The sequence below is a fragment of the Orcinus orca genome, chromosome 2, assembly GCF_937001465.1.
Source record: "Orcinus orca chromosome 2, mOrcOrc1.1, whole genome shotgun sequence".
Classification (NCBI taxonomy): domain Eukaryota; kingdom Metazoa; phylum Chordata; class Mammalia; order Artiodactyla; family Delphinidae; genus Orcinus; species Orcinus orca.
The window spans coordinates 196,822,916-196,848,330 of record NC_064560.1 but is presented as its reverse complement, the minus strand read 5'-3'; the positions used below and the strand labels follow the sequence as shown (position 1 = coordinate 196,848,330).

Sequence of the window (25,415 nt, the reverse complement as noted above, 5' to 3'; positions counted from 1 at the left end):
AAGGCCCGCGGGAAGGCAATCCTTCACCCCCTTCCACCACCCTGGACCCCCTTCTGCCATCATACCTGTGGGTGCAGTGGCTGCTCCTTCCGCTGAGAAGGTGCCTCTGCACTTCCCCAGCTGGCAAAGCCCCAGGGCCCATAAAGCCCAGAGGCAAGGGGGTCGCTGACCCCGTGGAGCCTTCCCCGACTCCTAGGTTGCCTCCTGCTGTCTCTCTGTCTCTGACTCTTCCCCTTGAGCCCTGCTCTCACACGAAACATCAGAAAGCATAGCGCTTCTGTGCTGGTCCCCACGTGGGAAACATCACTCCCATGGGTCCCTTGGGAAACGCTTCCCAGCCCCCGGCCCCCAGCCCCTCCTCCAGCTCCTCTTTCCCTACCAGTGACCTACTGGGGTCAGGCCCCACCTCCCTTACCATCTTCCCTTGTGATGCTGACTGCTCCGTCTTTACTGCCCTGAGCTAAAATGCAAATATGTACGGATTTGTAAGGTACCACAAAGGACTTCAAAGGAATCTGGGATCCCCCAGACTTGCTGCCTAGGAGGGGCATCTCAAGGTTGGCACCTCCTACCCCCCGCCCCCGACCTTCCTCCCTGACGCGGGGCTCACACGGCCTTGCCTGTCCAGATCTTTCCCCGGATGATTAACGCATCGGTTCTGCTGGGCTTTGGGGCCTTGGGTAGCTAGTCGCTTTCCCTCTTTGGGACTTAATTTCCCACCTGCGGGGCTGAGCCAGAGCAGGCATCGGGTGCTGAGAGTGGCACTCCCCGTTCACACAGCGCACGGACTTGAGGCCACTTGGAGCTAAATCTGAGTCCTGGCTCTGCCACTCTTTGACCTTGGGCATATGGCTGAAGCTCTTTCTCTCTGTTGTCTGGTCTGAAACACAGCGAGAGCATCCCTTATCTTGGGGTGTGCATCTTCAACGCGTTAGTGTCAGCCTAGAGTCTGACATAGCACGACTCAGCCCTCTGCCAGGGCCCCTCCTTCTTAGGGAATTCTGAGTGACTAACATTTCATATCTCTATCTATTAAATTCTCATAACACATCGCAGGAGTGGAATTATCGTTACCTCAGCAGGCCAGGGACGCCCAGAGAGATTAAAAGCTTGTCTACATCAAGTAAGTGACAGAGTCAGAAGCAGAACGAGCTCCTGCAGCTTCCGAGCCCATGTTCTGTCCCCATCAGCTTCCTGTCTCTTCAGAGGTCAGCTCTGCAATGGGTCATGTTGAGAAAACTCCCCAAAGGGGAGGTCTTCAGGAGCAGTTTCTCTCCTTGGTATCCAGTGGTCAGAAATGCAACTCCGGGCCACCCCACCAGCCACGGACCACTTCTCCTTAGAAAAGCGCTATGTGTCAGGTGCAAGCAGCTGGAGAAACTGAAGGTGAGGCTGTAACCGAAGCTAGGATGCGGGTCAGCAGAGCCGAGTGTTAATTCTCTTTGGGCTTTAGTGTCTCCATTACCTCCAACTGCTGAAGGCGCAGTGGATGGGATCCGCAGAATTCACACCCTGCAGGTGGCAGGGCTCGGACCCCGACTAAGCTGCCTGCTCCACCTCCAGCTGCTAGATGCTCCGGAAGCGTGTGATGACATTTCATTAGCAGTGTTTGCAAAGGGAATCACGAGCTACCGAAACACAGTCAGGCAAACAGCTGGATTTGCGCCCTGTTGCTGCCGGTGCGGGGCTTTCCGAGCTAGTTTCTCTGTGTGTCACACGGGGGTCTTGGCTGATGTGGCTTGTAAGGTCCTTTTCTACGCTATGAGCCTGTGAACTAGCTAATTAAATGTATTTGTTTCTTCAGCAAGGATTTATTCTAAGTTTTCTAGATGAGCTCACGTAAGAACGTCCTGCCAGTTATGTGTGGCTTGGCTAACCTCCAGCTGTGCCTGAGTCACTGAGGTCACACGGTAGGGCTGCTCCTGCACTCTGCCGCTGAGGCCAGGCCACTCTCCGCCCTCCACGCCTCAACTGGAGAGGCCCCTGTGTCTTGGGCAGACCCTTCACAGCGTGGGGTGCTCTGCGCTATGTGCAGAAACAGGAGGGCACAGAGCACCCTTCTGGAGCATCAGTTTTTTTTTTTTTTTTTTGCGGTACGCGGGCCTCTCACTGTTGTGGCCTCTCCCGTTGCGGAGCACAGGCTCCGGACGCGCAGGCTCAGTGGCCATGGCTCACGGGCCCAGCCGCTCCGCGGCATGTGGGATCTTTCCGGACCGGGGCACGAACCCGCGTCCCCTGCATCGGCAGGCGGACTCTCAACCACTGCGCCACCAGGGAAGCCCTGGAGCATCAGTTTTACTGAATGGGAAATAATTCCAAATAGGGAAGGAGGCACAGATACACCATGGAGAAGAACATAAAATCTGCGTGAGTTTTTACAACATGGCCCAGGACTTGCAAGGACTTTGGAGGCTGGGGGGTCTCTTGCAGCTCCACCGCACACCAGCCCCAAGACAGGCGGGATCCTGACCGGCATCCAGGGCCCTGCGACTCACTCTCTGAGCCTCGCCCCGGTGCGCTCTCCTAACCTCTCTCTTCTTCAGTCGGTCACCTGTGTCCTCCTGAAATGTTGCTTTCTTTCCTGCCTTTCTCTGGTGCTTCCTCTGCCTGTGATGTGGCACATTCCCACCTCTGCCCCACAAGCCCATGGCCCCAGGCTTGCTCAGGGACTTGGTGAAGCCCCGCCCGCCAGGCCCCAGGCTGCCCTTTATCAGAGTTGTGTAGGTGCCTGTGTGCACCCCTGCCGGACTGCGAGCGCCTTGAGAAGTGAAATACCCTACCTACATTTATGCCCCACACCACCGTGTCTACTTCTCAAAACCACCTGACAGGCTGTCAGTACAACCCCATGCAACAGATCAGAAATGGAGTTTCAGAGGCATGAATTACCCCCAATTGCTGGTAAAGATGGGTGAAGCCAGGACTCTTTCAGTCCCACCCGTCTGCCACCGCAAACAGCATGCCGTGTCCCTCCAAAGCTGGGAGACAGGTGGGGTGCTATCCACGGACAGTGGCTGGCCGGCCGGGGCAAACCATCGCTGAGTCCACTTAGAAGCCACGGGCTGTGGCCAAGAGCTGCCCAGGAGCCACAGAGGCAGAGCACGAGGCTCTCAGTCTCAGGAAGTCCCAGGCAGCTGGGAATCGGCACGGACGCTCCCTCTAAGCCCCGGCAAGAGCCACGGCGCCAGGGCAGGACATCAGCATGTAACTTTTCACCTCTGAAGCTCTGTCTGGCAGGGAGAGGAGGCCATGAAGGCCTGGGGCTCGAGGGGAAGGTCTAGCCCTTCAAGACCTGGCCCTGACTGTTCCGCAAGCCTCACCGATTCCCCCACACCCGTCCAGGGTGGGAAGTGCCCCCATGAAAGGCTCAAGCATGCCTCTGTGCCTTTGCACGCGCGGCTTCCTCACCTGACTGTCCTCTCTCTTCTCTAACTGGCAAACTTCTATCCATCCTTGAAGCCCCAGATCCAGCATGCCCTCTGCAGAGGCTTTCCTGGAGCCCTGTCCCCGCATCTCAGGCTCCCGAGGCCCTGGACTTACTTCCCTCTGTCCCTGCACTGGCCACACTGTACTGTCAAGTCCCTCTTCTCTGCCTGACTGAGCTCTGCAGACGCGGGAACCGTGTCTTGGTCCTCTCTGTGTGCTGGTGCACGGCCCAGAACAGAACAGGCCCAGGATATGCCTGGTCCTTCATCCATCACACAAACGTCACTGTGCGCGGCACTGGGGATACAGCCGTGGACACAAACCGCTCTCCTGGGCCCTTGGTTCTCGAGAGGAAAGACAGGCAACATGGTAGCACGTAACAGGAGGAACGCAGCAGGAAGAGCTGAAGGGGCAGGTGTGTGGGTCCTGCCTCCCTGACGAGGCGTCATGTGAGCCATGGGTTACTCGGAGGGAAGAGCATTCCAGACAGAAGGGACACCGGGGTGAAGGGGCACGCGTGGCACAATCGGGGGGCGACCAGGAGGCCGCTGTGATCGGAAGTAAGTGGGTGAGGTAGAGAGTCGGGCGGAAGTGAATGAGCAAGGCAGCCAGGGCCAGGGAGGTCCACGCGGGCCTCGGTCAGGGTTTGGATTTGATTCTGGGTCAGTCTGTAAGTCTCTGGAGAGCCCCGAGCAAGGCTCGACCTGGCCTGACCTAGACGTGGAAAGATCAATCTGCTTGTGTGTGGAGAACAGACTAAGTGCAGAAGCCGGCAAATCAAGTAGGTGTCTACTGTGAAAGCCCAGTCGTTTGTTGAATGAATAAATGATGAATGAAGGCAGGCAGCTGACAAGCGGGTGGGGGGCAGGGTCTCAAATGCTCACACCCTGTCCACTCTAGAAGCTGCAGGTTGCATCCAGGTCCAGCACCTGGGTTTCTGCGTCCCTGGGATGGTCACTTACTAAAATGTTTGAGCTGGCTCTTATCCTATATGAGCTAAAGTTGGCAGAAGGCTGACCTGGAAATTATCATTCTTTAGGAAAGATATTAAGTATGCTAACTGAGAAAAAAGAAAATGGATGCTAATTAATTTTTGACTTATTTCAGAAGAAGTAGGCATTTCAATATAAAGATGGGCCAGGTTAAATGCCCATAATAATCAACCCGTGATCAAGCTGGGTTACGACTTAGAAAGTGTGGAGGCCACCAGCTGACTGGGATCTCTTTGACAGGCCATCTGGCTCACTGGGCAAAGGCCTGGACTTTGAATCGGAGACTTGGGCTCTGTCACTCACTAGTGTAGCCTTTGGCGAATCACTGCTGTGAGCCTTCGTTTCTTCAGCCTTAAAGTGGGGACAGGAATTCCTAACCTGTCCCCGACAGTCTCAGGAGGATGCCAGGGGACCCAATGAGACCAGGCGGGACAGGTACAACAAAAGACACGTTCCTTTCCTTGAGGAGCATGTGGGCCAGCCCCCGGGCACGTCACTGTTTCTTCCCACACCAGTGAGGAGTCTGGCCGTTTCTGAGGGCTGAGATCTCAGACAGTGTCCTGGGATGGGGTGCTCCAGGGGCAAGCATGACAATTTGCATTCTTAGGGTGCTTTACGGCTTGCAAGTCACATTCCCACTTATGTTATCATTTGAGTCTCACAGCAACTTTGCAGGTGGTTATTATAACCACCTTTAACGATGAGGAAACTGAGGCTCGGGGTGATGAAACGGCTTGCTCAAGGTTTCACAGGCTCTTGTGTGACAGGGCCTGGAGCACGGGCCTGGCACTCTGTCCTCTGCCCCCAGAGTCTGTGTCATCTGTCAGTCGCTGTGCTGACCACAGGCTGCTCACCACGACCCAACGCGAGATGTACTTGGTGGGCACTGGCGAGGCGGGCATCCATAATGGACCATTCAGGAACTCAAGCCCCGACTGAGCATGTGGTACCCAGGTCAGATCTAAGGAAAACGAAAAGCCCCAAAGAAAGCCTCCCATTAGCGTTAGGGAGATGACCCTGGGGCCGGTGGAAGGAGGTCCCCCTTCTCCGGGATGGGAGCTACACACAAACCAGCAGTGCTTTAAAGGAAGACAATGATGGCAGCAGGCTGCTGCTGGGATGCTCAGAAATCAGGGGTCCCAAGAAGGCTACAAAGTACTGCCAAGGTGCAGAGGGAGACCCCAAGGGTCAGGCACAGCCTCTCCTTGGACCCTTGACTTGAACTCACCAGCCCAGCCCAAGCAGCCCAGCCTCCCTGTGTCTCCCAAGGCATCACCACAGGAGTTATGTTAGTTAACTTTTCAAATACTAAAAAAAAAAAAAAAAAAAAAAAAAAGTAGCTTCAAATTGTTATAGTAATTTACAGGTGACAAAAAACTTGCACAAACATCATCTCATGTTATCCTCACAACAACCCTGTGAGGTAGGTGTAGTAAACCCATTGTACAGATGGAGAAACTGAGTCTCAGAAATCTGAAGCGACTTGCCCGAGGGCACACCCTTGGCACGAGCAGTGCACGAACCCAGACTTGCCTGACTCCACGTCCTATACACGTGTACCCCAGGGCCACAAAGAGCTGGAGGTCGGTGAGAACACGGCTGCTGGCTGGGGAAGGCGTATTCCTCGGTTCAGGGTGCTGCTAGGCGGGCCAAGGTGACGGGTGCGATTTCTGTGTGAGACAATTCTATGTGCCATGTCCCTCAATCACAGATAGCACCCCTCGCCTTGCGCCCAGTTCCAAAAGTGGTGCTGGTCCAGGAACGTCGTCTTGGTCTGCAGAGGATGGCGTGACGGCAGGAAGCATCAGGCCACGTGAGGGACAGACAGACAGATGTGTGACCGCACCAGCGAGCTCACCTACTGTCCAAACACCTGGGTCGTGTTGGCCCTTCTTCGGGGCTCCTGCCCTCGACGGGCTCACAGTCTAGATGAGCAAATAGCGAGCTCAAACCAAGTGGATGACCATGTGCTGAGAGGCAGGAGGAGGCCCCTGGAGGGGAGGGGAGGGGAGGGGAGGGGAGGGGAGGGGAGGGTGCCTTGTGGCTCGCAGCCCAAGCACGAAGCACGAGGACAACACACGTGAGGCTGGGGTCTGGGGTCGGGCCCAGTGCACGCCCGCGTCAGGATAGACCATCCAGTGCAGTCGCAATATGGGGCTGGAGGTCTCAAGACCGGCAAGTCCCTGGGTCTTGGTTTGCCCCCCCTCACCTGTATGGATGCAGCCAGAGCTTGTCAGTTAGACAGTGTGCTGGTTTTTGAGGGTCCAGAGACAAACAGGACACTTTCTGACTTCCCGGCCTGACCGAACGCACATGCTGAGAACAATACGACATGCTAGGTGGCATTAACCCCCGCGATGGAGGCGTAAATGAGCACCGTGGGAGTGTGGGGAAGGAGCGGGGCACCCTACCACGGTGGCCGGAAACGGCTTTGTCTGCAGAGCCAGGGTCCCGCAGAAGGAGTGGGGCTCGGAAGAGTGGGGACAGGAGGGCACGCTGGGGGTGGGGGGGCTCTGGGGAAGGTGCCCTGGTGAGTCACTGTGGGTGCAGGTGGTAGGACGCCCCAGGGGCTGGTGCGCAGGAAGCGGCCACCAGGGGGCAGGCAGGAGATGACGTGGAGCCTCAGGGAACGGGTGTCCTCAGTGACCCTTTGTCGGGGATAGAAAGTGCCCACGGCCTCCGCAGGAGGGAGGTGAAAACAGCTTTTTTCCTTAGGAGAAAAAAGCAGGTAATTTTAAGAAGAAAAGAGGTTTATGAAAAGCAGAATCCAGCCCCGGCTCTACGAAGCTGGGAGGTGGGGCAGTGAGAGGAAACGGCTCCGGGCCTCACTCTTCAGGAGAGGCCCCTGGCCTGGGCGCCCTCCTGTGGGAGCTGACGCTGCAGCGGTTAAGGACATTGGAAAGACTGGGGGAACATTCATCACCAGCACCAGCTTGAAATGCACCAACGAATGATGTTATCACAAGCAAACCAGGTAACAAAAGGCCGCACCGCTATGTTCTGAGAGACGTGCTTTAACTCATCCCGTGTGGATTTGCACCAAGCTACCAGGTGCTCCTTTTCCTTTTTTTGCAGAGTCCCAAAAGATAAAGTGGAACTATTCTGGTTGTCATCAGGGTGAGGGTAGGACATGCCTGGTGAACCCCTGGAACTCCACAACATAGACAGTTTGAAATTCACTGCATTCAACCCCAAACTGTAAGCAAAGTTGCCTTTGACCAGGCAAGCCCCTGTGCCCCTCCCTGCCCAGCGCCAGCATCAGGCTTTAACACTCTGAGGCATTCCTGCATGTAATCCTGAGCCCAAGGCCTTTAAAGGAAAGCCACACTCCCACGCGGAGCCTGGATGCTCTGAGGTGCTACCTCCTGCTCGTGACAAGCCAGCCAGTCTTCAGAACTCCTGCCACCAGCACCATGCTTAGCTGTACACCCATGATCTCATCTGAGGTAGGCATGACCACCCCATTTTACAGATGAAGAAGCTGAGGCTGGGAGGAGTCCTGCCCAAGGTCTGACAGCCTACAGCAGCAGGGCTGCTCCTGGCCTCTCCCCTGTGAATGCAACTTCACGGTCCTGCCCTAGAAGCCCAGGCACTGGGACATAGGTCCTCCCAGCACCCCTCCGGGGGCTCCAGAAGCCCTGAGGTTCTGGGGAAACAGACTCCCGCCTCCAGTGCTGGCTTTAATGGTCTCCTGCTTGAAGCATTCTTGGGCCCCAGACCCTGGGAGTCTGTGCGGAAGGCCCAACATGCCGTGGGGTGCCCTCTGGGCCGTCTCTTCCACTCTTCCCGGCACACTCAGGCTCGGTCACATGCACATGACATTGGCCCCCTCCCCTCATCACTGCTGGTGACCTACTGGGAGCGTCTATGACTCTGGGATGAGTTGAGGGTCGCCGCATCTTTGGATTTCAAGAGTTTCTTGAGGTCTTAGCGGGAATGGAGGAGGGGACCCTCAGTTTTGGTCTGGGGTCTTCCCACTCTGAGTGAGCTACAGGACAGCATGACTCTGCCCACTGGGAGGGTGGACTGGATGTCACTGGCGAGAACACGGACAAGCCAAGCTCTCAAGCCCTCCCGAGCCCCGCCTTCCAGGCTCCACAGCTCTCTTCCTAGCCCCACCCTGGGTCTGGGTCCCAGGGAAAATCCTTCTTTAGGAAGGAATGGGCGTGATGTGGGACAGCGGGAGGAGGCTTGGGTGCAGGCGCCAGCTCCGCCCCGATGTGCTGTGCAACCGCACAAGTCCCTCCCCTCACCGGGTCCCAGCTGCAAAAGGGAAGCCCAGCGCCCTGACGTCTGAGCCCTTCTCTGGTCCCACATCAGTGCTGGCCGGGCCTCCACCATCTGTCCTCCACACCTGTGGAGGCTTGGAGGGGGAAGATTATTCTCAAAAGCCCACTCCCGCCAGAGGGCTGGAGGCCATCAGCCTGGGGCCTCGCATCCGGTGCCACCAGGGCCCTACCCTTCAGGAACAAGGAAAGACAACTAGACAGTGACTGCGGGAAGTTCCAAGAGAACCCAGTTTAATGAAAGAGCGCTCCTCTGCTGACAAGGAACAGCAGTGCCTGTGAGGGGGGCAGCGCAGAGGCCTGGAGGAAACAAGCGTTATTTACCGGACACCTACAGGTACAGGTGTCACACAGGAATTGTGTGGGGTGATCCTCCAGCCATCAATGGTATTATTATATCCATTTTATAGACGAAGTGACTCGTCAGGGTCACACTGCTTGTGAGTAGCAGAAATTTGAACCCAAGGGTGATACTGTGATTTATAATAAGAAATGTACATTTGGTCTTCGTACACTGTTCCCGGCATATAGCTCCTAAAACCCTTGTAATTTCCTAAACAGGAGCCAAAGGGGCATCTTTCGTGATAACATTTAGGCTCCTTCTCAATTCCTGACACAGCTTCAGAGCATGGAGGTGAAATGGGTGTATTCTAACAGGCCCTTTCAACCACCTTGAGTTGATGTTAATGCAGTGACTTTTGATTAGAGGGCTGGAACTTTCAGTCCCCACGCCCTCAACCTCTACGGAGGGCAGACTGGCTAGAGATTGGGTTCAATCACCTGTGGCCTATGTAATGAAACCCCCATAAAAAACCCAACAGGATGGGGCTCAGAGATCTTGGGTTGGTGAACACGTGGAGGCTGGCGAGGGTGCTGCCTAGAGAGGGCACAGAAGCTCTGGGCCCATCCCACACGCCTGGCCCCGTGCATCTCGTCCATCCGGCTGTTCCAGAGTTCCATCCTTTTCTAATACACTGGTCGGTAATCCAGTAAGTCAGACATTTCTCTGAGTTCTGCAAGCCACTCTAGCAAATTAATTGAACCTGAGGAGGTCACAGGCCCCTCTGACTCATGGCCTGTTGGTCAGAAGCGCAGGTGACTGGCTCCTGAAGGGGGTGGGGGCGGTCTTTTGGGGCTGAGCCCGTAGCCTGTGGGATGCTGCCTGCAGGCAGTGTCTGGACCGCTTGGCGCGCTGTCGGAGGGACGCGGTGCCGGAGCACAGGCGTGCTCGGAGGAGAGGCGGGAGGAACGCGTGGCTCTCCTTCACACCGCGGTACCCTGGCTCCAAAATGTACATTCCCCGCCCACCCCCCGCCGCCCGGGGGCCCCGCTGCCTCTCCTGCTCGTCTCTGGAGGAGAAGAGGAACAGTGTTCAGATCCCAGCCTCCCTTATCCAGCCGGCACTGTTAGGTGACGACCCAAGGAGATACCAGACGTGACGAAGACGGAACTCGTCTCGTTTTTACAGAACTTCTAGCCCTTCCTTTCAGACTCAATGGCCCCTTTTTATTACAAACATTTTATAACACTCCCTGTATTATACTGAAGTGAAATTTAAAGATTATATAACCTACCTACATAAATTAGAAAAAAATAATAAAGGAGAGAAGAGAGAGAAGTAACCAATAATAAGACAACACTGCACCACGTAACAGCTCAGACAACTACAGCAGGAGACATCATCAGTCAGATGCCGGCACCACCCCCAGACACACAGTGGCCACTACTGACACAAGCGGTTTCAATAATGCGGTGCTGTGTGTGTATCTCACCAGCAGTAACGCTGGAGATAAGATTTTCCAAAAGAGAAAACAACTCTTGGTAAAGTTACAAACAAACTAAAGCACAATTGTCTTCCGAAGCATGGGGTGGTTGCATTCCTAGAAAATCCAGCACATACTAAAACTGGTATTAAAAAAAAAAGGAGGGGCTTCCCTGGTGGCGCAGTGGTTAAGAACCCACCTGCCAATGCAGGGGACACGGGTTTGAGCCCTGGTCTGGGAAGATCCCACATGCCATGGAGCAACTAAGCCCGTGGGCCACAACTACTGAGCCTGTGCTCTAGAGCCTGCGAGCCACAGCTACTGAGCCCACGTGCCACGACTACAGAAGTCTGCACACCTACAGCCTGTGCTCTGCAACAAGAGAAGCCACCGCGATGAGAAGCCCGTGCACTGCAACGAAGAGTAGCCCCCGCTCGCTGCAACTAGAGAAAGTGCAGCAATGAAGACCCGACGCAGCCAAACATAAATAAATAACTTAATTAAAAAAAAAAAAAGGAGTGCTTTTTCTTGCAACACAGTAAAGTTCTGTCTCAGATAATTAAGTTCCTTGCTTCCACGTGTTTGGTGGAACACGCAGGACAGTACGGGATCACACGGGGCTGCCCAGCGCACCGTGATGCGTCCAGTGCTCCTGGCCCTCTGTCCACCGGCCACCAAATGCCTCCTCTCCGCTCCCACACTGTCCCTGTTAGAACCACCTGACTAGTCCAGCCTAAGCACCGACGCCCGCACAGCAGAGGAGACACGCCTGAAGCCACAGGCATGGTGGCGGCCGAGCTGGCCAACAAGCAGATGGCCGACCTCCAGGCCAGGCTCTTCCCACTGAGGGCGGAGCTTCCCGGGGAACCCAGACGCTGTGCTGGGGGAGCCTCTGCCTTAGTCGGACGGGGCTTGGCTGGTCACCATCACAGCCTTTCATGCGCCGTGCTGCGCTGAACGCCTCAGAATCTGCCCATCTTACAGATGGAGAAACCGAGGCACAGAAAAGGGAGGTGATTTGCCCAGGCTGCATGCAGGCGGGCAGCACCCAGGTCTGCTAACCTCCGGGCCACCATGGCCTCTTCCTCCGCGGAGCCGACGGGGCACCACACACAAAGGGCTCTGAGGGCCTCTGGCCTGGGGGGACCTTGGAGGACAACCAGCACTGCATGTTTCGACGAGGAAACTGAGGCCCACGGAGGTCACTGCGCTGATCGAGGGCACACGTGAGGAGCAGAGCTGCGACCAGAGCCAGACCTCCTGAGTCCTAGCCCAGAGGAACAGAACTTGGGCTCCTGAGATTCAGGAAGTCAAAAAGGCTGCTGCTTCTCACACGCATTTCCTGAGCTCCCTGTGTGCCTCTCCGGCTCTGTTCCTGGAAAATGGCTGGTGACTAAGGCTACACCGGTCCTACCACCAGTAGAACCAGTAAGGTGGCGGGGAAGCAGACCCCACAGAGGTGTTGTGAGTAAAACACGTAAGTACCCCGGCAGAGGGGATGTGCAGGGCCGAGGGTGCTGGCTGTAGCGCCCGAGACAGGAGGCCGTGGGGTGCGGCAGCAGGTGCACGGGCCGGGTGCTGGCACGACCCGCCGAGGTCTGTGCTCTCCGGAGCTGCCGCAGAGCCCTCGGGGAGGCCAGCTCCCCTCTGTCCTCCCCCTTCAACCAGAGAAGTAGCTCCAAACAGCAAAACAAAAAAACAAAAAAACTCCAGTTTTTTTCTGTTCTGGCCTCTCCCATTGCAGAGCACAGGCTCCGGAGGCGCAGGCTCAGCGGCCATGGCTCACGGGCCCAGCCGCTCCACAGCATGTGGGATCTTCCCGGACTGGGGCACGAACCCGTGTCCCCTGCATCGGCAGGCGGACTCTCAACCACTGCGCCACCAGGGAAGCCCTCCAGTTTTTTTGGAAAAAAAACTTGGCTAAGTATCTCTAAGATCCTTCCCATCTTTAAATTTATTTCTAAATATAGGTTAATGAGGGAATTATTTATCTACACATTTGCTTTTCCAACAAAAGAGCCATTCTTCTTTTTCATGTTACCGAGTGACTCATTCAGGGAAACGCTTTCTCAGACAGGCACCCAGACACCTGACAGCTAGGTCTTCTAACTCCTAGACCCCCTCCCTGCTTTAAGAAGCCAGATGAAGGAACAGCCAAGGAATCTCTCTGACCTACTGACATGGTTCTAGATTCTAAACAGAAAGAAGTTCCTCCAGCAGAAGTAAAGTTCCAGGGAATGAAAGTGAATGTTTTCTTCTACGTCTATGCAGCCGAGCATGAATAACGACGACTCCTAAGATACAGATGAAGTAACACTACTCCACAGCAGGCGGGCGAGGGAGGTGTATTTATTATCTGTCGTGAGCCTGAAACACACTGCATGAGAGCAGGCTGCCTCCACTCATTTGCCAAAGGAAATAAAAGATCTCTTGGTCATTAGAGGACGCACTTGCTCTGGGAGTGGGAAATTATGCAGACGTGACTAAAGGCGCAGGAGGTTTGCAGCCCTGCGTGTTGTACTGCACTTAATTAAAGCTACTCCTGAAAATAACGGGAAAAATGAAAGCTCAAATTAGCATATGAAGAATGGTCATCATACTAGTAAACAAAAACGCAAATTAAAATGATACGTTTTCCCTTCTCTTGTGTTTGCTAAGGTTATAGGAGTACTAAGGCCTGGTCCTGGTGCAGGCTCAGCAGTGGGTGACCATCGACTGGGCTGGACACAGTACAAACCAGTACTCTCATTCCGGAAGGTGTATTCAGCAAGATACGTCAAAGCTTTAGAAATGTATGTATTGTTTGACTCAGAAATATCCCAAGATATAATCGGACAAGTGTGTAAAGATGAACATGAGACACAAAGCATACATACAAATTAACATATGAACATACAAGAGAGCCTGAGAGCCTGTAACAGCCCTCTGTTACACGAATATAGTAGTGAAAAATGGGGACAACTTACTTACAAGCCGAAGGCTGGTTAAATTGTAGTAACATCTCTATATGGTACTCAGTGCAACACTCTGGCCACTTAAATGGTGAGGAGATCCGACTTCCTTGGCACAGAAGGACATGCGTACCATAGTGCCAAGTGAGAGAAGCTTACAAGACAGTACATACAGACTATTTCTGGGGAATAGCTCTTCAGTCATATGTGAACACAGAAAGCTCTGGAAGGCTACGTAAGTGTTAACAGCAGTCATCTCTGGGTTTTGGGATCAGAGATAATTTTTTGTTTGCTGGTCTGTATTTTCTATTTTTCAGTTATAAACAAGGACTACGGATGGTGAGGGATGCTGCCTCCCGGACGTGCTAGGTCCTTCGGGAAGTAAAGAAGGACATTCTTCCGTCCCGTTTCTACACAGGGCTTTTCCTGCTTCTAGCATCGGCCACAGTGACCACATCTGTAAGCAGTGAAGCAGCATTCACTCTGTCCAGACAATATACATAAAACCTAAACCGTTAGGGCTAGAAGGACCTGTAGAGAGCTTGATCAAGTCTGTATCCCTCCTTTCAGAGACGGGGAAACTGGGGCCCCCAGAGAAATGACCTGTTTAAGGTCAGAAGCAGGCTCACATGGAAGCATATAGAAGCAGTTGCCTTTACAAGGCCACTAAACTGTGAACTGAAGTCTGCTAAGAGAATGAACTGCAGCGGGGAGGGAAGCTGAGCTGGGCCGGGTGGCCAAGTATAGCCTGTAAACACTGCTGCCCTGCCTGACAGCTGGCGGCTTTACCAGACGGTGGTGCGCGCCCACTGAGGACAGCAGCCGCAGGGAGTCCAGGTATGTGCATCAGTGGGGTGGGAGCTGAGACGGTGCAGACCTGCCGGCGCCGAGGCCCGCGTCCTCGGTCCTCTTTCTGTAGCAGCTGTAACGTACCATGAGCCATGCTCACTGCCCTGACCAAGCCCCTGTGATCCCCAGAGCAAGAAGCCCACCCGGAGCTGTGGGCTCAGGCTGGGCCCACGGCTGGCTGACCCTCCCCTCTGACCTACTGAGGCCCTGCAGAGTTGTAGAAAAAACACTGGATTTTGTTCAAAGCAGGAGCCCTAAAATTGAGTCTCAGTTCCACTGGAAGATGCTGGCAGACATGTCACCTCTTTTAACCCCAAGCCCCCATCTGAATAAATGTGTCTAACAGGAGCCGGCCTGACAACCTGTGGGAAATAAAAGCCAAATTATAGGCTCTTTAGAGTATAAGAAGTCCTTTCTTAGCCAGCTGAGGCCTACCTGGGGGCTGCCTGGTTAGTGGGAGCCCCTTCCCTCAAGAAGGGCAGGGAAGGGACATGTGGGAGAAGATCCTGGTAAGAAACAAAAATCCTGGGCTTTGCAGAGGAAGCCTAGATGTTATTATTACTACAGTCATTTTCTCTGCCATCCAACTAGACCACAGAAGCCCCACTCTGAGTCCCCCTAAGCACACACACCACCCGCGGCCATCACACCTCGTCACGGAGCGGTACCCACAGGGAGGCCCCGTTTCCGCCAATGTTGGCACTCCTCCTTCACGCAGAAGACGGCTGCGCATTAGGAGACAGACGGCTCCTCCCCACACCCCAAACTACCTCCAGGTGCCAATTTCTATAGAAAAAGCCCCAAGAACCCAGGGGCTGACTGTCCCCCTATCCACTGAGATAACCCCTGAACCCAGAGCCTTGTGGGTCCCAAGAGAACCCTGAGCCAGCTCTGCACTCCTGTGCCTCCCCAGGGAACCGAAAGCACCAGGCAACAGGACCATTATTTAATTTGTTGATTTGACTTGCTAACTTGGCTTTAGGTTCCCTAGGTTGGGCCTGAAGTTGAAGAATGAGTATCCAAAACTCACTGGCATAAAAAGACAGGTTTTGTGGGTACCAAGGAACAAGGCCAGCAAAACAGATCTCTCAAGGGTCTGACTCTCTCCTCTTTCTTCCACGTAGAAGTCAGGCAGCGAGAACATTACTCTGTGGCGCCCGTTCTTTCTCCAGAATAATGTCAAGAACTCTGGCTGAACAATGGGTTTCACCAGGGTGACAGGCAGGAAGGAACAAAGAAAGAACAGAGTCGTGACCTGTCCTCAGCACACAGAGGGTTCAAACTGCGAGAGTGGGTCAAGTCCTGGGTGTACATCCAGGGAAGCCCCTTCCCCTCTTGAGCCCTGGCCTCCTAACCCAGCCATGTTGTGTGGGGACTCACTTCCCAGGGCTGTGGTGAGAATCAGGTAAGAGAAAGGGGTGTGAAGACGGGGCGGCCACGATTTGCTCTCCTTTGCTTTCAGGTTTGTATCTAAGCATCTTGTGTCTGCCAGGTTTGTTGGACCCCAGGAGGCCACACTAGTGTCGCTCACGCATGAGGGGGAGGTGGGACATGCTGATGAGACCCTGAGTCTCAGGAAGTCCATGATCCGATGGCCTGAGCCCCAGATGCCTAGCACAGAACAGGACATGCCAGTGAGGAGAGGAGGGAGCACAGGCGGGCACTTAGGAGGTGCCAGGCCCCATGCCGGGCAACTGAATCCTCTCCACAACTCTGGAAGAGGGACTTCTGACCCCATTTTACAAATAAGGATGCTGAAGCCTACGGAAGATAAGCAAATCCAACAGGACCAAAGGGGAAAGAACCAGTATCATTCACGCTCTTACTCCACACCAGGCACTATACACTAAGTACTCTACAAACATTTTAAACTTAACCCTCATTGACAACCCTAGGAAGTAGGGTTTATTACCCCAAGGCCACAGGTGGCAGAGCAAAGACTTAGTATAAGATCTCACTGCCTCCGAACACATGCTTTTCTCACTACACTTGACCCCTGAACAACGTGGCGGTCGGGCTCTGAGTCTGCATGGGTGAAAACCTGCGTGTAACTGCACAGCTGGCCTCCACGTCCACGGCTCTGCACCCGCAGATGTGACCAACTGCGGATCATGTAGGGCCGGAGACGCATTCACGGAAAAGAAACCACTGTCAGTGGACCACTTGGTTCAAAGCCGTGTTGGTTCAAGGGTCCACTGCACCACAAACCGCCTCCCACCGAGGAGGGCAGAACACAGTTTGCCAATACAGAGGGGATCTGATAGAAGCCTCACTATTATCCTGCAGCAGAGGCCTCCTGCGGTAGCTGGTGGAGAGGCTGCCTGTGCCCTGCCCGCGCTCTGAGGCCTGAACTACAGGTCAGCGTGGCACACCGTATCGTGGAGTGGCACTCCACAGTGACAGAGCCGGCTGCAGAGACACATGGGTCCGGGGCGGGTCTCTCAGACGTAATGTCGAGGGACAGAAATCAGGCCCCGACGTACACACTATATGATCCATTTACACGAAGTTCGAACACAGGTAAGAGTGCTCTGTGGTCACGGAACTTGACATCCTGGTTTTCCTGGGAGGGGGCGGAGGGATTTGGTCCCTGTCAGGGCCTGGCAGGGGTTCTGCATATGCATTTGTACAAGCTCATCGAGCTCACACTTCAGGTTTCTGTACGGTACAGTGCGGTACACCCCAGGTGAAGAAAACGCGTCCTCCTCAGCGGCCCCGCAGTCTCCCCTCCACCAAAGGCCGTGGAACCGGGATGGGCGACTACTATTCATGATGAAAGTTTCAAGTCAGGCCACTGTCACCTCGTGAGCACACATCCACCCCCTACCCCAACAAAGACACCCGTTCAACCCAGAGGAGACGCAGGAGGTCGGGGTTCTGAATCTGAGTTACTACCTGGCACCGGGAAGTTATTTCTTCATACTAGGTCACACGATTCCTATCTGAAAATGAGGGCTGGATTAGCTGATTTCCTTGTGATTCTATGGTGAAGTTAAAAAAACAACTAGTAGTTGCTTTGCACCAGTCATCTGAATAAAATAAAACCTTTTTTCCCCCCCTTAATGTATCTGTATGTACAGATAAAAGAAAGCTTAACTCCCACATCCCGGGGCAAGTGAGGCAGCTCGGATCGGAAACCTTAAACTCAGCTCACTCCACCACGAAGCTCAAGGCTTTTGGGTGGAAAAAAAGACAGCTGACTACGCAGTTATTTGGTGCCTACAATGTTGCAGGCAGGCCCTGCACTCATCACTCACACCGCTGTGGTTCCTCGCTGCGCACCCCCAGTTCTCAGCAGATAATCCACAAACCCTGGGGCCTTTTCACAGTGGGGACAGAACTCTACAAGTACCAGTTCTATATACGACCTGCAGGAAGCATACTCAAAACGTGTTCTTTATTTTCTTAAAAAAACTCTCCTAGGGTTTAAATTGGGTCCCAAAGCTCCAACCTGTCAGGCACAATAGATACTGAAAAGCCATCTCCCTCCAGGTTCCAAGTACTATGTCTCTCCACTTCCCACCCCAATTCTGGCAGCAGTAGCAGCAGCAGTGACAGTAATAAGACCCACAAATACGAATACTGGGTGATTAATACGTGTCAGGCAGCCTGCTAACATACATTTGACTTCATTTAAACTTAGAAACAACCACATATCACCCACCTTATAGCTAAAGAAATTGAAGCCTAGAAAAATGACCAGGACTCAAGGCCAGCAGGGCACCCCGAGGCCCAGTTCCTCACTGCCACGCTCTACCAAGGTAAGATCTCCAGCAAAGTGCAGGACTATCTGTGGCCACCAAGATGCCAACATCCTGGAAGGCCTGCGACCTCCCTCTGAAGCTAACGCTACAAATTTCCGAGAACAGCCACGTGTGTTTTTGCTCCTTTGCTTTACCTGCCCTGCACAGAAGCTTTTGCTAGCGCCACTTGCCGCCCCCAGCCCACTGTCTACACCCCAAGCCTTCCAATATGGAGCCCTTCACTGTGCAGTCCGTGCCACCCTTCTAATTCCACATCCAATCTCTTTGCTATCGGCACCGTGGTCTGCAGAGACACTGCAGCGTTCTCTTTCCCAGCATGTGCTGGGCTTTCAGGCCCATGTGCCTTTGTATTTGCTGTTCCCTCTGCCTGGGATGCCCACTCCCACCTCTTTGCCCTTCAAAACTCCAGCTCAGATGTCACCACCCGCTCAAGGCCTCCCTTGGCAGCCCACAGGGGCAGTCCCTTATTTCCCTTTCTGTGCTCCCCAAGTCCCTGCCCTGCTCATACCTTATGAGCACACTTATCACAATACGTTACAGTTAGCAGTTCATGAATCCGTGTACTCCAAGATACCAAGTGCCTTGAGGGAAAGGACTCCATCTCCCCATTTGTTACCTATTCTGTCTAGTCAGTTTCTAACACTCAGTAAATGTTGAGTAAAAGTGTGCTAAACATACGCATAATTGAATACAAGAATACATTTTTGCTTGTTCCCTCCGGTCTACGCCAAACATGTGTCTAGAATAACGAATTAGGATGACAAATGTAAAACGCATCTGGACACTTGGCTTTAGGAACACAGTACAAATCTGTATCTCACCAAGGGCAAAAAAGATGTAAATGCCATTCTCTCCTCCTTCAAATTGCTAACATAGCTTTAAATCTAGAGTCAGGCAGTGCGTTTCTCTGAGAACCCACAAAGCATCAGCTCAGCGCAGCTGCAGGGCGAGGACACCCAGGCAGCCAGAACTGTAGGAGGGCAGAGGTAGAATGAGAGAGAGTCTAGGCACCAGGCCAAGACAGAGCCCCGCTTACCTCCTTCTTGGGAATTCATGATGTTCAGGGCAAACAGCATGGCATTGGAGAACGTGGTCGCCTCTTCCTTACTCGCAAAGTTTAAACCATAGACCTGGCGGGCATCTCGCCACTGGTGGAAGGTTGGCGTTGCCTGATTGTACTTCAGCCCTTTCACGATTGAATAATTGATCACAACCTGAAAGGGAAAAGAGAGAGAAATACGTGTAAATAAATAAAAGGTAAGTGAGCTGTGTGGGGCAAGGATATTGTGTCCCCTGGGGCTACAAGAGGACAGGGGGACGGGGATGGGGTCAGCAGAAGGGGAAAGCACGACCCGGCAGGTTTTCAACATGATCTATACAACACTGAGGGTTTGAAAACTAGTTATTTCATTTAACTAACAAAGAGTGTGGTCGTGACCTCCACAGGACAGCCCTAAGCTGGGAGTCAGGTTCCCTGGGTCCTGGTCCTGGCCCTGCCTCCCAGCCATGTCACCCTAGGCGGCACTGCACTTCTCTGGGTCTCAGTTTCACCAGTTATAAAATGGGGATAATGATCCTGGCTCTACTGACCTAATGGGGTTACTGCAAAGGTCACACAGTGACACATATCTTATGGAGGCTTCTGGATATAAAGATCCTTAAGGGCGAGAGCCTTTTCTAATTCATATTTATGCCTCCCACAGCCCTCTGCATAGCGTCTTAATACTCAGAATGCACTAATAAATGGGTTATTAGTTAAAAGGACAACTAGCCATTCTTTTGCATGTGGCTATTCAGTTTTCTCAACACCATTTATTGAAGAGACTGTCCTCTCCCCACTATATGCTCCTGACTCCTCTGTCATAAATTAATAAAACCATATCTGATGGGTTTATTACTGCGTTCTCTATTCTGTTCCGTTGATTTTTGTGTCTGTTTTTATGCCAATATCATGCTTTTTATTTACTAAGGTTTTTAATTACTATACTAAAATTACAGTAATATAGTTTGAAATGAGGGAGTGTGGTGTCTCCAGCTTTGTTCTTCTTTCTCAAGATTGCTTTTGCCGTTTGGGGTCTTCTGAGGTTCCATACAAATTTTAGGATTATTGTTCTAGTTCTGTGGCATTTTGATAGGGATTGCGTTGAATCTTGTTGATTGCTTTGGGTGGTGTGGACATTCTAACATGAGCACAGAGTCTGCTCTCTTTGCCTTGGTGAGTCTGGCTGAAGGCTTGTCAGTTTTGTTTACATTTTCAAAGAATCAGCTCTTAGTTTCCTTGACCTTCTCTATTGTCTTTTTAGTCTCTATTTCACTGATTTCTTCTTCTTTTTTAAAATGATCACCTCCTTCCTTCCTTCCTTTCCTCCCTCCCCTCCCTCCCTCCTTTCCCCGCCCTCCCTCCTTCCTTTCTTTCTTGGCTGCGTTGGGTCTTCGCTGCTGCGTGTGGGCTTTCTCCAGTTGTGGCGAGCAGGGGCTACTCTTCATTGCAATGCGCAGGCTTCTCACTGCGGTGGCTTCTCTTGTGGCAGAGCGTGGGCACTAGGCGCGCGGGCTTCAGTAGTTGGGGCACGTGGGCTCAGCAGTTGTGGCTCATGGGCTCTAGAGCTCAGGCTCAGTAGTTGTGGTGCACAGGCTTTGTTGTTCCGCGGCACGTGGGATCTTCCCGGATCAGGGCTCGAACCCGTGTTCCCTGCACTGGCAGGTGGATTCTTAACCACTGTGCCACCAGGGAAGTTCTATTTCATTGATTTCTGCTCTCATCTTTGTCATTTCCTTCCTTCTACTAACTTTGGACTTCTTTTGTTCATCTTTTTCCAGTTCCCTGGGGCATAAAGTTAGGTTGTTTGTGACTTTTGTTTCTTGAGGTAGGCACTGACTGCTATGAACTTAGCGGTAGAATGCAGAACTGCTTTTGCTACATCCCACAAATTCTGTTATGTTATACTTCCATTTTCATTTGTCTCCAGGTACTTGTTTTTTTTTTGCGGTACGCGGGCCTCTCACTGTTGTGGCCTCTCCCATTGCGGAGCACAGGCTCCGGACGCGCAGGCTCAGCGGCCATGGCTCATGGGCCCAGCCGCTCCGCGGCACGTGGGATCTTCCTGGACCGGGGCACGAACCCATGTCCCCTGCATCGGCAGGCGGATTCTCAACCACTGTGCCACCAGGGAAGCCCTGTCTCCAGGTACTTTTTAAATTTCTCTTTTGATTTCTCCTTCAACCCACTTCCGTAGCATGTTGTTTAATCTCCACATACTTGTGACCTGAAACCATAAAGCCCCTGGAAGAAAATATAAGTGGTAAGCTCCTTGACATAGGCCTTGGTGATGATTTTTTGAATCTGATACCAAAAACAAAAGTGACAAAAGCAAAAATAAACAAGTGGGACTACATCAAACTAAAAAGCTTCTGTATAGCAAAGAAAGCCATCAACAGAATGAAAAGGCAATCTACTGAATGGGAGAAGCTGTTTGCAAAACATATATCTCATAAGGGACTAATATCTAAAATATATAAAGAACCTGTATTGCTCAATAGCAAAGAAACAATCCAATTAAGAAATGGGCAGAAGATCCGAATAGATATTTATCTAAAGCAGACATACAGATGGCTAACAGGTACAAGAAAAGATGCTCAACGTTACTAATGATCAGGGAAATGCAAATCAAAACCACAAGGAGATATCATCTCACACATGTCAGAACGGCTGTTATCAAAAAGACAAGAAATAAAGTGTTGGCAAGGATATGGAGAAAAAGGAACCCTTGTGCACTGTCAGTGGGAATGCAAATTGGTGCAGCCACTACAGGAAACAGTATAGAGGTTCCTTAAAGTTAAAAATAGAACTATCCCATGATCCTGCAATTCCACTTTTGGGTATTTACCTGAAGAAAATATAAACACTCAATCAGAAACATATATGCACCCTCATGTTCACAGCAGCATTATTTACAACAGCCAAGATATGGAAATAACCTAAGTGTCCACTGATGTATGAACAGATTAAGAAACTGTGGTATATACACAATGGAATATTACTCAGCCATAAAAAAGAATGAAATCTAGCCATCTGTGACAACATGGATGGATCTCAAGGGCATTATGCTAAGGGAAAGAAGTCAGACAGAGAAAGACAAAAACCGTATGATCTATCTTGTATGTGGAATCTTAAAAAAAAAAAAAAAGCTCATGGATACAGAGAACAGATTGATGGTTGCCAGAGGTGGTGGTGGTGGGGGTAGGGAATGGCAGGGAGAAATTATGCATATGAAACCACTTAACACAGCTGCTAGCACACAGGCTGCCAGCAAGTGTTAACTGAAAAATATTAAGGTCCTCAGAGATGGAAATATGCAAGCAGAGTCTAGATAAGGCTGGATGGCCTGCTGTTAGTGATACAATGGAAAGATTCTGCTTTAGGAGAGGTACAAGATGATTTCTCGGATCTCCTCTGGCTTTGAGGCTCTAGGGTTTTGTGACTTGAATTGCCGATAACTCAGTCTGTTGTCCCCCCGGTCAGGAAGGAGAGCTCAGGAAAAGATTTGGAGACGCAAGGGGACATGGCCAAGACACCCTGTGCGCTGGCTGGGGCACTAAGATGAGAACTCTGATTTACTGCTCCATCCTGCTGTGCTGTTGCTTAAAGGCCAGAGGACAGCAAATACGGGCAATACCCACAAGAGCTTTTTCCCAAGTCTCAGCCAGGTGGAAGGTAGGTTTGGATTGTCCTATGGTGAAAAAAGAGCGAGCAAGTGAGAGAGACGGAGGGAGAGAAGCACGTGTACTAAATTAGCTAAAGAAACACAACAGGTTTTTTTTTTTTTTTTTTTTTGGTACGCGGGCCTCTGACTGTTGTGGCCTCTCCCATTGCAGAGCACAGGCTCCGGACACGCAGGCTCAGCGGCCATGGCTCACGGGCCCAGCCGCTCCGCGGCATGTGGGATCTTCCCGGACCGGGGCACGAACCCGTGTCCCCTGCATCGGCAGGCGGACTCTCAACCACTGCGCCACCAGGGAAGCCCAACAGTTTCTTAACTTAGTTGTTACATACTGACACTGCAGTTTTGGCCAACATCTATGCCCAGGTTCCTCGGTGGTTCTCTCTGGGTTTAGTTCTAGATCGTCAGAAAAGGGCTGGAGGTTTTGTGGCTACATGCATGATAAGCAGCACAGTGACTTGTGGTTAACACAGCTCTTCAGAGGAGAGGGCACGATGATAGCGGTACAGTGACCAGAATGAGGGAGATGAGACCCTCTTCCTTTCTGCCGTCGTTAAGTCTCTACCAGAAGGTCTGTGTCTGTGTGGTTTTGGTGCTGCACTTTTAGTGGACATTGACAAACTAGAGCAAGCCAGAGGGATGTGTTTCAAATGGACAAAGGTCTGGAAACCACATCATATCAAGAATGGTTGAGGGATATGGAAGCAAGATAAAAGAAGACTCTTCAGTGTATCACATATCTTTCCAGGTACTTGAGGGGATGATCTGGGGAAGTGAGGTTTAGAATCCTAAGATCTGAAATCTCTGGTTGGCTATGTTCTTGGAGGGGGACTTAGAGGGAGCAGGAACTGGGGGAGGTGGATGCCTATCCAGAATCTAGAAACAGTGTGGCGTAAGGAACTCAGAGACCAGACAGAATGTCTAACTCAATCCTCCCTTGTTACAGTTGGGAAAACTGAGGCCCAGGGAGAATGAGTGATTTGCCCAAGGTTACAAGGTAAGTAATGGTAGAACTGAATTTAGAATCCAAGCCTGTAGCCTAGGACTTTGTGCTGCTTCTGACTGCCAGCATAATGAGCTGCAATCTTTCTTCCCATAATTCCTTCTCTGGTCCTAGCTCTAACCTCTAAAGAGCCTCAGAAATCGATTCTCTACTTTTAGAGATTTTCGGCTACTGGATTGGGAGAGTGTGATAAAGCTGTCCCAGAAGTCCTCTGGGTTCTTTGCTGCACATGGCTGGCCTGTCCTCCAACTGCAGCTCTTGGGTTAGCATTTCTGATCCATCTACACCTAGAGCATAGAGTTATAAAGGCTGCTCACCGAGTGCTGTGTCTGCTAGCCAGACATAGCCCACAAGGGTCTACGACTGCTCCAAACACAACTACCGTACTAGGTACAAGGACTGAGCAGAGGGTTTTGAGTCAAACAGTTCAGGATTAAAATTCTGGCCTTATTACTTTGCAGCTGAATAAACTTGGAAAAGTTACTAGCATTAGCTTCTTCATATGTAAAATGAAAATATTATAAATAATGCTGGACTGAATATCCTTGTGCATATGTCTGTGTGAACATTCCTATGAGCAGAATTTCTGGATCAATGGACATGACCATTTAAACATTTATATTTTCTGTTTGAAAAGATCTACTCTGAAACTTCTCAACTGCCTTCTAAAAAAGGAGAGTCCATGCAATGTGTTTTGGACATACGTGCAGATGACACATGGCCTATTTGTCACTTGACCATCTCGAGAGGTGGTCAGTGTTCATTAACTGACAGACAGAACTTACGAGCGCTGATAGTTAAAAATCTCTGTACCTACTCAATGGTTCCATTCCCTTGTTTACTCTCCTTAGAGCATGTGCATTACTACAAGTCCACTTAGGGGTGTGGATCAGCTTCATTTAATACACTCCTCCCCAGAGATGTCCATGTTTCTGAGTATCACCATCAGTTACTTTCGCCTGTTCTTGGGCTACACAGAAATGGATTCATATGGTATGTTCACTTTTGTTTCTGTGTTCTTTCACTCAATATAATATCTATGAGATTCACCTGCGTCACTGCATTTATAAGTATATAGTTTTTTTTGATTGCTACATAACATTCCATTTTTTTATATACTATAAATAACCTATCCATTCTCCTGTTGATGGACATTCTCGTAGTTTCTAACTGTTGGGTATCAGGAATAAAACTGCTGGGAATATTTTCATATAGGTCTTTCAGTGGACACAGACACTCATTTCTCTTGGGTAGGTACCCAAGAGTAGGTTATAGGGTAGGTGTACACTGAGTTTTACTAGGTTCTGGCAAACCATTTTTCAAACAGGCTGTATCGATGGACACCTCCGCCAGCAGTAACGGGAACTCCAGCTGCTCTGCATCCTCACCGACATTTGGTATCCTTTTAATTTTAGCCTTTTGTCCTTTAAATTTTAGCCTTTCTGGTGTGCGTGCAGTACTCTGATTGCAGTTTTCGTTTGTATTTCCCTTATGGGTAATGATGCAGAGCAACCTTCACGTGCTCACTGGCCATGTCTTCTGTTCCACGGCTCTTTTCTCTTTTGTGAAACTCCTGTCCCAGTCATTTCGCTCATTTTTAAGAGGTTGTATGTTTTTTTCTTTTTGATTTGTAGGAGTTCTGTATATATTCTTCATATGA

At 51.5% G+C, this 25,415-nt stretch overlaps 1 protein-coding gene across 8 annotated transcripts in view; it reads right to left on the bottom strand.

Annotated features, from left to right (window-relative positions):
* The window catches only part of EVL (Enah/Vasp-like), a 164,714-nt gene that overhangs the window by 31,959 nt on the left and 107,340 nt on the right, over positions 1-25,415 (bottom strand). For all 8 annotated transcript variants that reach the window (XM_033420170.2, XM_012531593.3, XM_049706517.1 and 5 more), the window contains one exon: positions 19,068-19,245. In XM_033420170.2, the coding sequence (XP_033276061.1) occupies positions 19,068-19,245 (178 nt within the window). The remainder of the gene's footprint in view (positions 1-19,067; positions 19,246-25,415) is intronic.